Source organism: Rhincodon typus, chromosome 2 (genome assembly GCF_021869965.1).
Source record: "Rhincodon typus isolate 14 chromosome 2, sRhiTyp1.1, whole genome shotgun sequence".
In the NCBI taxonomy this organism is placed as follows: domain Eukaryota; kingdom Metazoa; phylum Chordata; class Chondrichthyes; order Orectolobiformes; family Rhincodontidae; genus Rhincodon; species Rhincodon typus.
The window spans coordinates 44,882,667-44,897,988 of NC_063333.1; the positions used below are offsets into that span (position 1 = coordinate 44,882,667).

At 39.9% G+C, this 15,322-nt stretch overlaps 1 protein-coding gene across 11 annotated transcripts in view; it reads right to left on the reverse strand.

Annotated features, from left to right (window-relative positions):
- Positions 1–1,085: 1,085 nt before the first annotated feature.
- Positions 1,086–15,322, reverse strand: part of crot (carnitine O-octanoyltransferase) — an 80,634-nt gene continuing 66,397 nt past the window's right edge. For 9 of the 11 annotated variants that reach the window (XM_048613683.1, XM_048613663.1, XM_048613670.1 and 6 more), the window contains 4 exons: positions 13,486–13,564; positions 13,304–13,397; positions 13,051–13,170; positions 1,086–4,132 (listed from right to left, as the gene is read on the reverse strand). In XM_048613683.1, coding sequence (XP_048469640.1) covers positions 4,012–4,132; positions 13,051–13,170; positions 13,304–13,397; positions 13,486–13,564 — 414 coding nt within the window. In that variant the 3' untranslated portion in view covers positions 1,086–4,011. Of the gene's footprint in view, positions 4,133–13,050; positions 13,171–13,303; positions 13,398–13,485; positions 13,565–14,953; positions 15,149–15,322 lie in introns of those variants that run through there. The other 2 variants (XR_007265064.1, XM_048613709.1) reach the window with 2 other exon arrangements.

Genomic DNA, 15,322 nt, shown 5'->3' on the forward strand with positions numbered 1-15,322 from the left:
AAAAACATGGAGGTCATCATGCACATTGAAATTTGGTCAAGCTTATCTGGTGTCAAATAGATCTTATTATCAGTGCATTGTTTTCAAAAATAAGAAGGTTTTGATCTTAGCAGGAATGAAAACTAATCTTCAAATGGAAATAGACAGGGTACAGTGGTCATCCAATCTCATGAGCAGTTATCCTGTGGCCATTGGGTCAGACAATTGACTGACAGAGAAAATAACCTCCCCTCCGAACTATGATCGAACAATAACTGGCAGAGTACTGACCTCGTAGGCAGTTCTTATTATGTGGTCCCCAGAGAAGTTTTCATTAATCCATTTTCATCAAGCAGTTAGAAGATGGACCAGAAGTAAAGGAGGAAGACCTCAGTTCTTAATTAATATCTCAGCGAGAGAGCAGGATGCTGCCCCTGCAACATTACCAAGACCAAAACATTCTGTGCCAACAGCCTATTGTGAACCATCCCCAACTTTTACATTTGTACAATTTCGTTCTCTAATTAACTATCATATCTAAACTGCTGCCTCAAACTCAATAAACTATCAGAAAATTATTTATAAATTGTCAACTGCCTACATTAGGTAACTGTCATCACAAACCCCCTAAAATCAATAAAACATGAATTCAGACAGGAGTATGTCTACGGCTAATGGGTCTGCTCTGCTATTCAGCAATTTGATGGTTGATCTGATTGTGACCTCAACTGAATCTTGTCTACCCCCAATAATCAAGGTCCCCATACATGCTGTTCTTTAAGATAGTGCAATTGGATCATTTATGTGTACCCAAAAGGAGAATGGAGCCTTAGTTGCAAGTCTCATCTGAAGACTGCGCCTCTAACAATGTAACACTCCTTCATTATCATTGTGGGGTGCAATGCACACAGGAGATTTTGTCCTCATTTATCTGGAGTGGGATTTCTTCTTACTCTTTCTTCTTACTCTGGCACAACTTAGTCTCAAATGCCAAAACAACAATAACCAGTGATTAACCACAAAAATTAGAGTGAGGTTTTTATTTTGATTTGGTCCATATGGATAAATGTGAAAAATTAACTTGGAAACTGATCAGACAAAAACACTGCCACAATGTCGTAGTTTATTATAACAATTTCTAAATCACTTGAAGAAGGTTAACTGTGAACAAATCTATATACATAATCAGCTGGCTGATGTGGTCTTGTAAGTCTTTCAAATCAAGCTGCTAAACCATGAAGTGATGTACGAGTTAGACAAAAAAAAACAGAATCATCACATGCTGATAAAAAGTAAACATTTTCACAAATTCTTTGCATCACTATCTTGGTACAAGCATTTTTTTGAAAATTGTTGTTGGGATGCAAATACTGCTAGTAAGGCAGACTCTATTGTCCGTCCTCAAATGCCTTCAGGAAGGTGGTGTTGAGGTGCAATCTCGAACTGCCCAGACCTTGCTGTGTATATGCCCACAGTGCTGTTACGGAGAACGCTTCAGGATTTTGACTCACTGACAGTGAAAGAACAGCAATAGAGTTCCAAGTGAGATAGTGTGAGACTTGGAGGGGAACATGAAAATGAATTTTCTGTGAAGAGTGTTGCTCTTTAGTAGTGAAGCCAATTGTACTTTTGTCTCCATTAATCATTATTCACTGACTTATCCTATCTATTATTTGCTGCAAGTCTAAACTCAACATATGCTTCCTTACCAAAACACTCCTATCTTGTCCATTTATTCCATATTGCAATCTTGTACAACAGTTACTGTTTGGTAAACACCCATTCCCATCTTGGGTAACAGTTATGTTCACAAATCTGACCATTTCTGTGGGAGATCCATTGTATTTTCTAAAACAAGCAATACTTTTATGCAAATCAACATGGCCTCTATAAGAAATATCAGTGCAAATCCCCTATTATTAAAGATTCACCTCCTTCTGGCTGAAGAAATTCCTCCTCATCTCGATTCTAAAGGGTCATCCTTTCAGTCTGAGATTATGCCCTTGGGTTCTAATCTCTCCTACTCGTGAAAACATCTTCTCCACTCTATCCAGGCCTCTCAGTATTCTGCAAGTTTCAATGACATCCCCCCCCTTCATCCTTCTAAATTCTACCAAGTACTGACCCAGAATCCTCAACTGCTCCTCATATGACAGGTTCTTCATCCCCGTGATCATTGCTGCAAACCTCCTCTTGACCCCTTCCAATGCCAGCACATCCTTTCATAGATTACAGGGCCCAAAACTGCTCACAATATTCCAAATGCATTGAGATAAATACGCAAAAAAAAAAAAAACTAGCATAAAGGAATAAGGGAAGGAAAGAGGGAAGCCAAATCAAATGAATGAAGCATTGATTTGGGTTAAATCAAAGAGAAAGTGAACAGAGCTAATTTCCAAATACAAGCTAAAAGATAAACAGACTGCAGGGAACTAGATGACTTTACTCAGAGGTATCTCAGGTGCTCTGTTATCTCCTAAGTGGTAGGAAAAGGACATATTGCACAGTATGCAGAAAATTATGCAAGGGCAGCCAATGATGCAGGAAAGGCTAAAGGACTCTCGTAGCGCAGTGGTAGTGTCCCATCTCTGAGCCAGGAGGCCTTGGTTCAAGTCCCACATGCTCTTTGGGGGTGGTACATGTTGCTGCCACTGTGTGTTGCTGGTGGAGGGAATGAATGCATAATGTGTTAGAATAGGCCAATCAAGTGGCCTGCTTTGCCTGGATGGAGCTGAGATGCTTTGAACGTTGTTGAAATTGCACTCATCCAGGCAAATGAGACACCTAGGGAGGTTGATTAAAAATAACTTGAAGGAAAATCTTGGAAAAGATTACATACCAAAGTTAGCAGCTAGACTTCAGGTTTGAAAATTTTTAGTTCTGTAGCTACATGTCAGAATAGTGAAGGACAGGACATCTAGGAAGCTGAATACATTGCTCAAGAGTGTTTCAATTAACATTAGATGCAACAAGGTCATCTTCAGTATGTATAGCTCTCAATGTTTGCAATTTTGTTTAAAAAAAAATCTCTCCATTTCCAAGGGACAATATTCGTCGTGAGGTAAGAGGTAGACAGCAAGTTAAAACATGGATTAACTTCAAAAAATGTCAAAACGGCGACAACTTGAGCAAATAAAGCAACGCTCAACAAATAAATCACCAAATAACACAATTAGCACTTGAATTATCATGAATTAGAAGAATTTTTCAACGAGGCTGTAAATTTTTCTACTTTAATTTTGTTCTCCTGACAAAAAACATCATGTGACTAGTATGCATTAAGAATTATTTGGCTAATTCTGTTTGTTACATGTTTACCTTGTGCCAAAAGGCTACGAATAACCATGCAGACCCTAGATACATTTCAATCTGTTGTGAGTGATAAACTGTCTCTTTCAAATGGGCACCAATTACTGTGGTCAGCTTTACTTGTTGCCAGTGCTCCACCTTGGCAACTATCCAATACATAATACAGAATTAAGTAAAAGACACCCAAATTGTACAACATAATAGAACAATTCACAGATTAGTCCAACATTGATGTTCTCACTTCACACATTAAATATACTAAATAAATCCTAAAATCATATTTACATATTTTAAAGATTATTTTCGAATCTCTAAACAATAAGAGTTTGATTCCTACTATCAGAATCCTAGATACAAAAAATGTTACTCTGAAACAGACAGACTAGTTCAGTGAAAAGTTAATTCGAATTAATCAATATTGTGGCTTTTTCTCCTTTTCCACACAAAAGTTAATTCTAAAAACAAGATGTGAAAATCATAATTATTCTATCTTTTCTTTCAGTTATTTGTCTGCATTTTTTGCATTGTATTGTGCATAGTTTCAAAAATGTTGCATTGATATTGCAAAGTAGTAATTTGAGAAAAAAACATTATTACTTCAAGTAAATTTTGTAGCGCAGACCTCATGGATGATCATGCGTTATTTATAACTATATTAATGCAAATATGTAAAGAATTAGGAATTTACAATTTTTAGCAGCACACTTTCCTTTTCGGCAGCGCTTAAAGCTGGGCCACTGTTGTCAACATGATCATTTCATGAAAGGACTGAACTAGTCCTTTGTACAGTTCTTCTGCATCAGTCTCTGGACACGACTTCCAAGCAGAACAAGCAACTACAATCCTGTTGGGGTACAAAAAAATTTGCACCATTAAAAGATTATTTCTTTCTTCATTTTTATAAAATGGCACCATGTTTATTCCAGGAGTGAGAAGAATGGAATACTAATTTCACAATGAAACTGTCATTATTCAATTTTTATTCCTCAGATTGATCCCATCCTGAGTAGCTTTCTTTGTTAATAAGACCTAATTGAATGTCTGGGAGTGAGAAAAAAATCAGACAGCACGAAAACATACGAATGAATCTCAATGTTTCGGAAAGGAATCCTAGATATTAAAGTGAGTTAAAACTTTTTTTTTTGTTTATTCATTAAAGGTATGTCACGTGATTTGCCAGGCTAGCATTATTTGCCCATCCCTAATTGTTCTTGAGAAGGCACGGGTGAGCCACCTTTTTGAAGTGAAACAGTCCACCTGGCATAAATACAATCACAGCATCTTTAGGAACGGAGTTCCAGAATCGTGACCTGGACAGTGAAGGAACATCAATATAGTTCCAAGTCAGGACGGCGTGAGACTTGGAGGGGAACTTCGAAGTGGTAGGAGTCCCCAAGCTTCTGCAACTCTTATTGTACTGTGTACTAGTGGTTGCAGGTTTGGAACACATTGCCTGAAGGAGCTTTGGGGAGTTGTTGTGGCACATTTTCTACATGTTACATGTTGTTGCCACTGTGTATTGCTGGCAAAGGGAATGAAAGCATAATGTGTTAGAATAGGCCAATCAAGTGGCCTGTTTTGCCTGGATGGAGCTAAGTTTCTTTGAGTGTTATTGAAACTGCACTCATCCAGGCAAATGAGGCATATTCATGAGTTCTGATTTGCATCTTTTAAATGGTGGAAAGACTCGGGCGGGGGGCGAGGCAGAAAGTTAGGTTACTTGCCACAGAACTCCCAGCCTCTCATTTGCACTTGTAGCCATAGGTATGGCTGGTCCAGTTTTGTTTCTGGTCAATGGTAAGATTGTCTCTTGTTGAAGACCATTACCTAGTGAATGTTAACAGATTTTGGGGTATATGGACATAATTCGGTATCTCAGGAGCCACAAATGGTGTTGAACATGTTTGCAGATAAATGCACAATCCCTACATCTGACTGGATCCAGTGTGCAGCAAGTCAACATCATTGTGAAGCAGACTGGGCGAGAGAGATGAAGAGTCTGTGGTTCTGAACACGACAGCATGAAAGGAAAGCTGCTTCATAAAGAGCAGGACAACACAGAGTCAGCAGCTTCTCAAACAACCTGAGAGAATGAATCAGCAACTTCAGAAAGAAAAGAGCAGAATTGTGAGAGAATGGGACTGACAGTGGGAGATAAACCTGGAAGCAGACAGCCCCTTCAATTTGTTTCTTCCTGTAGGTGCCAAAATGTGACATCACAGGAAAACGGGTAGGTGATTGAGAAGTATTTCTGCTATATCTTTCATTTGGCCAGTTGTCTTAAATCAGGCGATGCTGTTACAGCTGAAGAGTACAGATATTAACCCCTAAAATATTTAACATCAAAATTAATTAACTGAGTAGAATAGAGATGAATAGGTGATGCGTTGCAGCTGTTGTATGTGGGCGCTGGTGGACAACAGTGCAATCTACAGTGACCACACCAGCGACTGGCTGCTCAAGGAAATTCAACTCAGAGTTGATAAGCTGAAGTCTGAGCTATACCCACTGTGACACATTAGGGAGGGGGACAGTTAACTGGACACTGTATTTCTGAAGACAGATCCTTTAGATAATCTACATCAAATTTGGTCCATCGTCAGGGACAGGAGGATGTGACTGCGAGTGAAACCAGTATGGGGATCCGTAATTTAGCTTTGGAGGAGTCTCGGCCTTCATCCAATAGGTCTGAAGTTCTTGCTCCCAGTATGTACGAGGGCACAGGCCACAGGGAAGATGAGAAAACTCATCGGGTCCTAAAGGACATAGCTGTTAGACTGGGTCTGTGGCAAATGATGAGGGAACCAACAAGAGGGAAAAACATACTTGACCTCATTCTTATCAACCTGCCAGCTGCAGATGCATCTGACCATGACAGTAGTGGCAACAGGAACCACTGCACAGTGCTTGTGGAGACAAAGCCCCGTCTTCACCCTGAGAATACCCTCCATTGTGTTGTGTGACACTATTAACGTACTAAATGGGACAGACTTCAAACAGAGCTAGCAACTCAAGACAGGGCATCCATGAGGCGTTGTGGGCCATCAATAGCAGCACAATCTGTAACACAATGGCCTAGCATATCCCACACTCAACCATCGCCATCAAGTCAGGGATCAACCCTGTTTCAATGGACAGTGCAGGAGGGCATGCCAGGAGTCGCACCAGGTGTACCTGAAGATGAGGTGTCAACCAGGTGAAGCTATCAAACAGGACTATTTGCATGCCAAACAGCACAGGCAGCAAATGATAGGCAGAGCTAAGTGATCCAACAACCAACGAATCAGATCTAAGCTCTGCAGTCCTGCCACATCCAGTCATGAATGGTGTTTTTCTTTCTTTATTCAATCACAGGATGAGGGTGTCGTTGGCTAGGCAGCATTTATTGCCCATCCTTAATTGCCTAGAGGGCAGTTAAGAGTCAACCACATTGCTGTGGGTCTGGAGTCACACATAGGCCAGACTAGGTAAGGATGGCAGTTTCCTTCCCCTAAAGGGCATCAGTGAACCAGATGGGTATTTCCTGCAATCAATAATGGATTCATGGTCAGCATTAGACTCTTAATTCTAGATATTTATTGAATTCTAGTTCCACCATCTGCTGTGGCGGGATTCAAACCCAGGTCCCCAGAATGTTATCTGAGTCTCTGGATTAACAGTCTGCTGATAACACCACTAGGCCTCCCCTAGACAATTAAACAACTCAGTGGAGGAGGAGGAGGCTCCACAAATATCCCCATCCTCAAATGATGGAACAGCCCAGCACATCAGTGCAAAAGATAAAGCTGAAGCTTTTGCAGCAACCTTCAGCCAGAAGTGCAGAATGGATGAACCATCTTGGTTCCCTTCAGTACTCCCCCAGCATTACAGGTACTAGTCTTCAACCAATTCAATTCACTCCAAGTGATACTAAGAAATGACTGAAGACACTGGGTACTGCAAAGACTACAGGCCCTGACAACATTCTGGCAATAGTGCTGGAGACTTGTGCTCCAGAACTTGCCACTCCCCTAATCAAGTAGTTCCAGTATAGTTATAACACTAGCATCTAGCTGATAATGTGGAAAGTTGCCCAGATATGTCCCGTACATAAAAAGCAGGTCAAATCGAACTAGGGCAATTACTGCCCCATCAATCTACTGTCAATCCTCAGTAAAGTGAGGGAAGGTGTCATCAAGAGTGTTTTCAAGCAGCACCTGCTCAGCAATAACCTACTCAGTGACGCCCAGTTTAGGTTCTGCCAGGGCCACTCAGTTCCTGACCTCATTACAGCCTTGATTCAAACATGCACAAAAGAGCTCAATTCCAGAGGTGAGTTGAGAATGATAGTCTTTGACATCAAGGCTGCACTTGACAGAGTGTGGCATCAAGGAGCCCTAGCAAAACTGGAATCAATGGGTATCAAGGGGCAAACTCTCCAGTGGTTGGAGTCATACATGACACATTGGAAAATGGTCGTGGTTGTTGCAGCTCAGTCATCTCAGCTCCAGGACATCTCTGCAGGATTTCTTCAGGGTAGTGTGCTAGGCCCAACCATCTTCAGCTGCTTCATCAATGACCTTTCCTCCATCGTAAGGTCAGAAGTAGAGATATTTGATGATTGTGCAATGTTCAGCACCATTTGTAACTCTTCAGATACTGAAACAGTCCATGTTCAAATGCAACAAGATCTGGACAATATCCAGACATGGGCTGACAAGTGGCAAGTAACAACAGCACCACACAAATGCCAGGCTATGACCATTACCAATAAGAGACAATCAAACCACTGCCCCTTGACATTCAATGGTGTTACCACCACTGAATCACCCACTATCAACATCCTGGAGGTTATCATTGACCAGAAACTCAACTGGACTCCCAACATAAACACCGTGATTACATCAGCAGGTCAGAGGCTAGGAATACTGCAGCGAGTAACTCACTTCCTGACTCCCCAAAGCCTGTCCACCATATACAAGGCACAAGTCAGGAGTGTGATGGAATATTCTTCACTTGCCTGGATGAGTGCAGCCCCAAACAACACTCAAGTAGCTTGACACCATCCAGGGCGAAGCAGCCCATTTAATTGGCACTACATTCTCAAGCATCGACTCCCTCCACCATCTAAGCAGCAGTATGTACTATCTACAAGATGCACTGCAGAAATTGAAAGATCCTGAGATACCACCTTCCAAACCCACGACCACTTCCATCCAGAAGGACAAGGGCAGCAGATACATGGGAACACTACCACCTTCAATTTCCCCTCCAAGCCACTCACCACTCTGACTTGGAGATATATCGCTTTTCCTCAAAATCCTAGAACTGTCTTCCTAATGGCATTGTGGATCAAGGTGGACTGCAGCTCACCACCACCTTCTCAAGGGCAAACAGGGATGGGCAATAAATCCGGCCAGCCACCCACGCCCACATCCCATAAATGAATAAATAACAAAATAAAAACTGACCAGAGCACAGTAGACTATTCAAGTGGGGGAGAGAAGAAAAGACGAATATAGTAGTAATAGGGGATGACATAATTAGGGAATAGGTATCGTTGTTCTCTATAACAAAGATAAATAGCCTTAAAGGCTGTGCTGGCTACGCGGTGCCAATTATCAGGACCTCTCTTTGGACTGGAGAAGGACTTCGAGTGGGAGGGGAAGGATCCAGTTGTCATGGTCAAAGAGTGACCAATGACATAGTTAGGAGTATGAAAGTGGTTCTGCTGAGGTATCGGGAGTAGCTTGGGGCTAATTTAAAATGCACAGCCAGAATGTGTGGCTCAGAAGATTGGTGTAGGGGAGATGGATTCACTTTATGGAGCACTGGTACCAGTACTGAGGAAAGAAAGAGCTGCTCCACTGGAACGAGACCAGAGTCCTGGTGAAACTTAGAACTGGGGTTGTTGCTAGTGCTTTAAACTAATTAGTGGGGAGGAAGATTCGATTGAAGGAAAGTTTTTAAAAAAATCAGAAGGAAAATCTGACATTAGGTATGCAGGGCAGTGAAGAAGGGAAAAATAATCAAGTGAGATAGGGAGGGGTAGGGAATATATGTAAAAAAATGCAGCAGAAATTAGAACCAGAGTGAGTGATGATAAGGATTGGATATTGATGGCTGGCAACATTCAAGAAGAATAGGAAGCTAGATAAACACTAATACAGAGTAACACCTAATCAGATATGGCACTGCTGCAATAGTTAGAAATGACCTTGGTTCAAGATACCAGGATATGGGATTAGTTTGGATGCGGGTGAGGAATGATCGGGGAAGTCGTCAATAGGGGAAATCACCTACAGACCTCTTAACAGTAAGCACAAAGTAGGTAGAAATATACAAGATACATTGGGTGTTTATAATAAAAATCAGATTGATAATTGCAGCCTGGCAAGAAGATGACACAGTATTTCTGAGTTAGTTTTTTTTTACAGCAGCAACAGATTCTGAAACCAACCAGACAGCAAGTTATACCAGACACGATACTGTGTACCATGACAGGGTTATCTAAATACCTAAATGGAAAGGGACCTCCAGGTAGCAGTGACCATACATCATTGAATTTCATATGCATTTTGATAAGGAGAATAGGTTTGACACTAACATTTTAAACTTAAAGAAGGGCAACTGCATTTACGTGAAAATTGAGCTAGTTAGAGGATCTGGGCTACTTGGCTAGAAGACAAATCAACTGAGAAGCAGTGGCAGACATTTAAGGGGAGTATTTCAAAATAATCTTAATAAGTGCATTCCAACTATAAAGAAAAATTCTAAGTGCAAGATTCACCATCCATGGTTAAATAAAGTTAAAGAAAGCATCTAAATTGAGGAAACAGCACATAATTGTGCAAAGATGAGAGTCATAGAGTCATACAGTTGTACAGCATGTGAACAGACCCTTTGGTCCAACTCATCCATGCCGACCAGATATCCTAAATTAATCTAGTCCCATTTGCTAGCATTTGGCCCGTATCCATCCAAACCATTGCTATGTACCCATCCAGTTGCCTTTTAAATGTGGTAATTGTACCAGCCTCCACATTCTATACACACACCACCCTCTGCGTAAAAAAGTTGCTCCTCAGGTCTCTTAAAATCTTTCCCCTCTCACTTTAAACCAATGCTCTCTAGTTTTGGACTCCCCTACCCAGGGGAAAAGACCTTAGCAATTCACGTTATTGTTGCCCATGTCAGGTGATTGGACTGAACATACAAGATTAATCAGGGAAAGGAAATTCTGAGGAAGGGTCACCAGACCCGAAACGTTTTTTCTTCACAGATGCTGCCACCCTGTTGAGCTTTACCAGCAACTTTGTTTTTGTGCAACGAAATTACACTATTAAGGGGAAACAGGCTTGAAATGTAAAATTGGATAGCAATAGTTCCCATCTATTTAAAAAGGAAAAGATTAAAGTGAGCACTGATTGTATATAGTGGAAACGGGGATCTTCAAATTGACAACAAGGAATTGGCTCCTGAAATGAACAAACATTTTCCTTCTGTGGTCAGTATAAAGTTTTCAATAAACATTCCAGTAATAGCTGTAATTCAGGAATCACAGAATCCTCACAGTGTGGATGCAGGCCATTCAGCCCATTAAGTCCACACTGACCGTCCGAACAGCATCCCACCCAGACCCACGTACCTAAACTATCTCTGCATTTGCCATGGCTAATCCACCCCCAGACTGCATATCCCTGGATATTATGGGCAATTAAACATGGCCAATCCACCTAACCTGAACATCTTTTGACTGTGGGAGGAAACTGGAACACCTGGAGAAACCCAAACAGACATGGGGAGAATGTGCAAACTCCATGGAGACAGGCACTGGAGGCTGGAATTGAACCCAGGTGCCTGGCGCTGTGAGGCAGCAGTGTTAACCACTGAGCTACCTTGCACCCCGGTGTAGAGGAAAAAGGAGAGGGAATTGAATTTAGCAAAAGTATAATCTCTAAACACACAGTACTAAGCAAGTTGATCAAAGCAGCAGGTTGATAAGTCTCCAGGTCCTATGGACTAGGATTTGAAAATAAGTGGCTAATGAGGTGCTAGATGCATTGGTGTTAATTTTCAAAAATTTAGTAGACTCCAAATAGATTCTCTCAGTTTGGAAAATAGTGAATATAGCTCCACTAATCAAGAAGGATGGGAGAGAAAGCAGGAAAGTGTAGATCGGTTTGCTTGATGTTTGTTGTAGGGAAGGTGTTAGAATTGGTCATTAAGGAAGTTATAGTTGAGTATTTAGAAAACCTCAAGGTAATTGGGAAGAGATAGCATGCCTCTATGAAAGGAAAATGATATTCAACAAACATACTTAAGCTCTCTGAAAGAGTGAAACCTTTGCCAATAAAGGGAAGCCTGTAGATACACTATACTTGGATTTCCAGAAAGATTTGACAAGGCGTCACATAAAAAGTTATTCTGCAAATTAGGTGATCATGCTGTGAGGGTAATGTATTAGCATTAACAGAAGATTGACTGTCTGATAGAAAACAAAATACGTATAAATGGGTCATGTTCCAATTGGTATGGTGAAGAGTGTTCTCTTTTTTCATTAACGGAATGAGGGCGTTGCTGGCTAGGTAGCATTTATTGTTCATCCCTAGTTGCCCAGAGGCCAGTTCAGAGTCAACTATATTGCTGTTGGTATGGAGTCACATGGCCAAGATGGCAGTTTCCTTCCCTAAAGGACATTAGTGAACCAGATAAGTTTTTTCTGACAATCGACAATGGATTCATGGTCATCATTAGATTCTTCATTCCAGATATTTTATTGAATTCAAATTCCACCATCTGCCATGGCAGGATTTGAGGCCGGGTCCCCAGAATGTTATCTGCGTCTCTGGATTCACAGTCCAGCAATAATACCACTAGGCCATTGCCTCCCCAACATTATGCATTACTACAATATGATGGATTACCATAGAGGTCTGTTGTGAGACATTAGGATTTTATTATTTATATCAATAATTTATATATAATGATAGATCAATAATTTAAACAACGAAATTTGAGGGCAAGGCAGCCAAATCTGCAGATAACACAAAGAAAGGTAGGAACATATAGAACATAGAACAGTACAGCACAGTACAGGCCCTTCGGCCCACAATGTTGTGCTGAACTTTTACCCTAAACCTAAGGTAACGTCCACCCCTACCTTATACTATCATCCATATGCCTATCTAATAGCTGCTTAAATGCCCCTAATGAGGCCGGCTCCACTACCCTCTCCGGCAATGCATTCCATGCCCCTACCACTCTCCGAGTAAAGAACCTACCTCTGACATCTCCCCTATATCTACCTCCACTCACTTTAAAACTATACCCCCTCGTAATTGGTACCTCCACCCTATATCGTGAAAAAGACAATAGGAAGTTGCAGACAGATAGGTATGTAGAGAAAGTGGGAAAAATTCTGGCAAATGAAGTACAATTTGGAAAATATGAAGTTCTTCATTTTGACAGCAAGAATTAAAAAAAGGTATTGCTTAAATGAAGAATGATGCAGAATTTTAAGGTGCAGACATACCTAAGTACTTTAGCTTATGAGCTAGTAAAAGTTCGTATGCAATGGCAGTAAATTAACAAGGCGGCTAATGGAATAGTCTCCTTAATTCTGAGAGGAACTGAAAATAAGAGTAATGATATTATAGTTTAGTTATATAAGGCTCTGGTGAGACTCAAGGGGAGTACTGTGTGCAGTTTTGGTTTCCGCATTTATGGAAAAATGAAATTGCATGGAAGCAATTCAAAGATGTTTACTAGTTGGATCATCACCTGTCATCCCGGATACGGTAGAAAAATCCATAGCCGTTGTGGACCATAGGAAGGACAGCACCTAGGACGGTAGTATATCCAACAAGGCTGGTTGAAAGAACAAAGTTTCCTCCGCCACCACTATTAAAACAAAAGAAGTGAAGAAAGTAAATTAGTAGCAAGTTGTCAAGGAAGCATTCAGTGGGTTTACCTATACCTTACCTGGAACAAGTCATATTATTTTATTGCAGTTTGTAGAACAGGGAATAATTACCTTTTAGTAAAGGCAGCATCTAAATAGAGCTCCGGCACAGGAAGACCTTCCTCTGTAGCTATAAGCATCAGACCCAGGAGGTGTCGGTCAAAGCCTAAAATATAATGTAATTGGAGCTTACATTTCATTGTGTATAAAATCTGTACTATTAATTTAGAAATCACCAAAACTAACGTACTTACCTCTACCATTCTGACAGTCAGTCATTAGTTTGTGATGTTTTGCGAAAGATTTCATCATCAATTGTTGACGTTTCATATTCTAGGATACAGAACGAAGTAATTAAAACACTAAAGCTACTCAACATGGAGAGTTGGAAGATGATTTAGGAAAAATCTGTGATTGAAGAACCCATAGACTTATTCCTATTATAGCATAGTTTGGATGGATTAATTCAGTGTAATCTTAGTTTCACTGGTTGCACATTTTCCATTTCAAACACACATCATTGTCAAAGTAAATGAACAAGATATTCATATTTTCAGACTTAAACCTTTCTAAAATACAATTCATATTAGGTGACCATTAAGCTTAAGCTTGAAATATTTTTACATCAGTTAAATGAAAACATTTTGTCTTTGATTAAAGGCTTGAATGAGCTTAAGAAACAATGATGACACAAAGGTATACTTTCGCCCGGCCCTTTGTTCATTTGTTAGGAAAATATCATTATGAACATAAAATAAGAATGGCTACTTTATAATAGGTAAATTTTTGATGTTTATATTAATGAATTGATTAAAATATACTCCAAATGTTTAAAGACCTTAAAGACTATAGTACCTATTATCTGAGCACATTAAAAGAATATGCAGCATATTTGACTTTAACAAATGACATTCAAATGTGTACAGGATTGTGCTGATCTAATAAATAAAGAATGAGCTAATTTACATAAATAAATAAATAATGAAAAATAAACTGCAAATATCAGATGGTGAGATAGAGCATTTAGGCCTTAAACTAGTAATATCTCAATAAACACAAATAAGAATCGGTTACTTCTGATCAAAGGGTATAAAACATGATTTAAATGTTCAAAATTCCAAGAAAAAATTAGCTGCTATTAGAAAGCACTGTTCAAAGAAAATAAACAGCAATGGCCCTGAGAAACAAAACAAAGCTGTACAGCTGAATCAAATTTTATTGGAAGAAGAGTGACAAGACAACAAAATCCAGCATATTAATTTAATGCGCATTAGAAGAAAATGGTAGTCAAGTCAAATTAATTTAATAGCTTTAACAGGTAGTTGGGGTTGAATAGCTCCTCTCTGCTGCATCACTCTATGATCTGTACAAGCTTACTAGTCCGACTGGCATTCAATATCAATGAGCCCAAAGCGATGTTTAAGATATAAACAAAATTTGTTCCTAGCAAACTTCTAGAATCCATTCTGAACTAAAATAATAAACGTCATGTCAATTATTCATTTTGAAATTAAACTGAATAAGTGCCTTGAAAGAGCCTGGGAATTATAAAGTAAAGGCCGTAACAGATAATTAAGTACTCCAAGGGATACTTATACCATTAGGAAATTAAATGCATTATGTATGAGAAGTAACTAATAATGTGAATTGTTAACTGAGCTAATATCTTGATAATCTGCCCATTTATCCCTTGTGTCAGTGAGAAAATTAGCAGAGCTTTACCATGCGATTTCAACTGTATTAGCCGTTTCCGTCAAGTGACTAAGTGGGTTCAGTAGAATGGGATCAAACAGCTGCAGTACACCTACATTCCTGCTGGTGGCATTTTTGCTTGTTGCCCATCCCTTCTATTAGGATAAAGACATCATGTATAGAGTTTGACTAATCGGTAATCTGGGTACAAGTTCTGCTGGTTTTCTAAAGAACAAAAAGAACAAAAGAGAAGTAGAGCACAGGAACAGCCTTCCAAGCCTGTGCTGATGATCATGCCTAACTAAACTAAAAAACAAATGTTTTGCCCTTCCACATCCTTCTGATGGCGTGATGACCAAAACTGCACACAATACTCCAAATGCAGCCTAACAAGGGTTT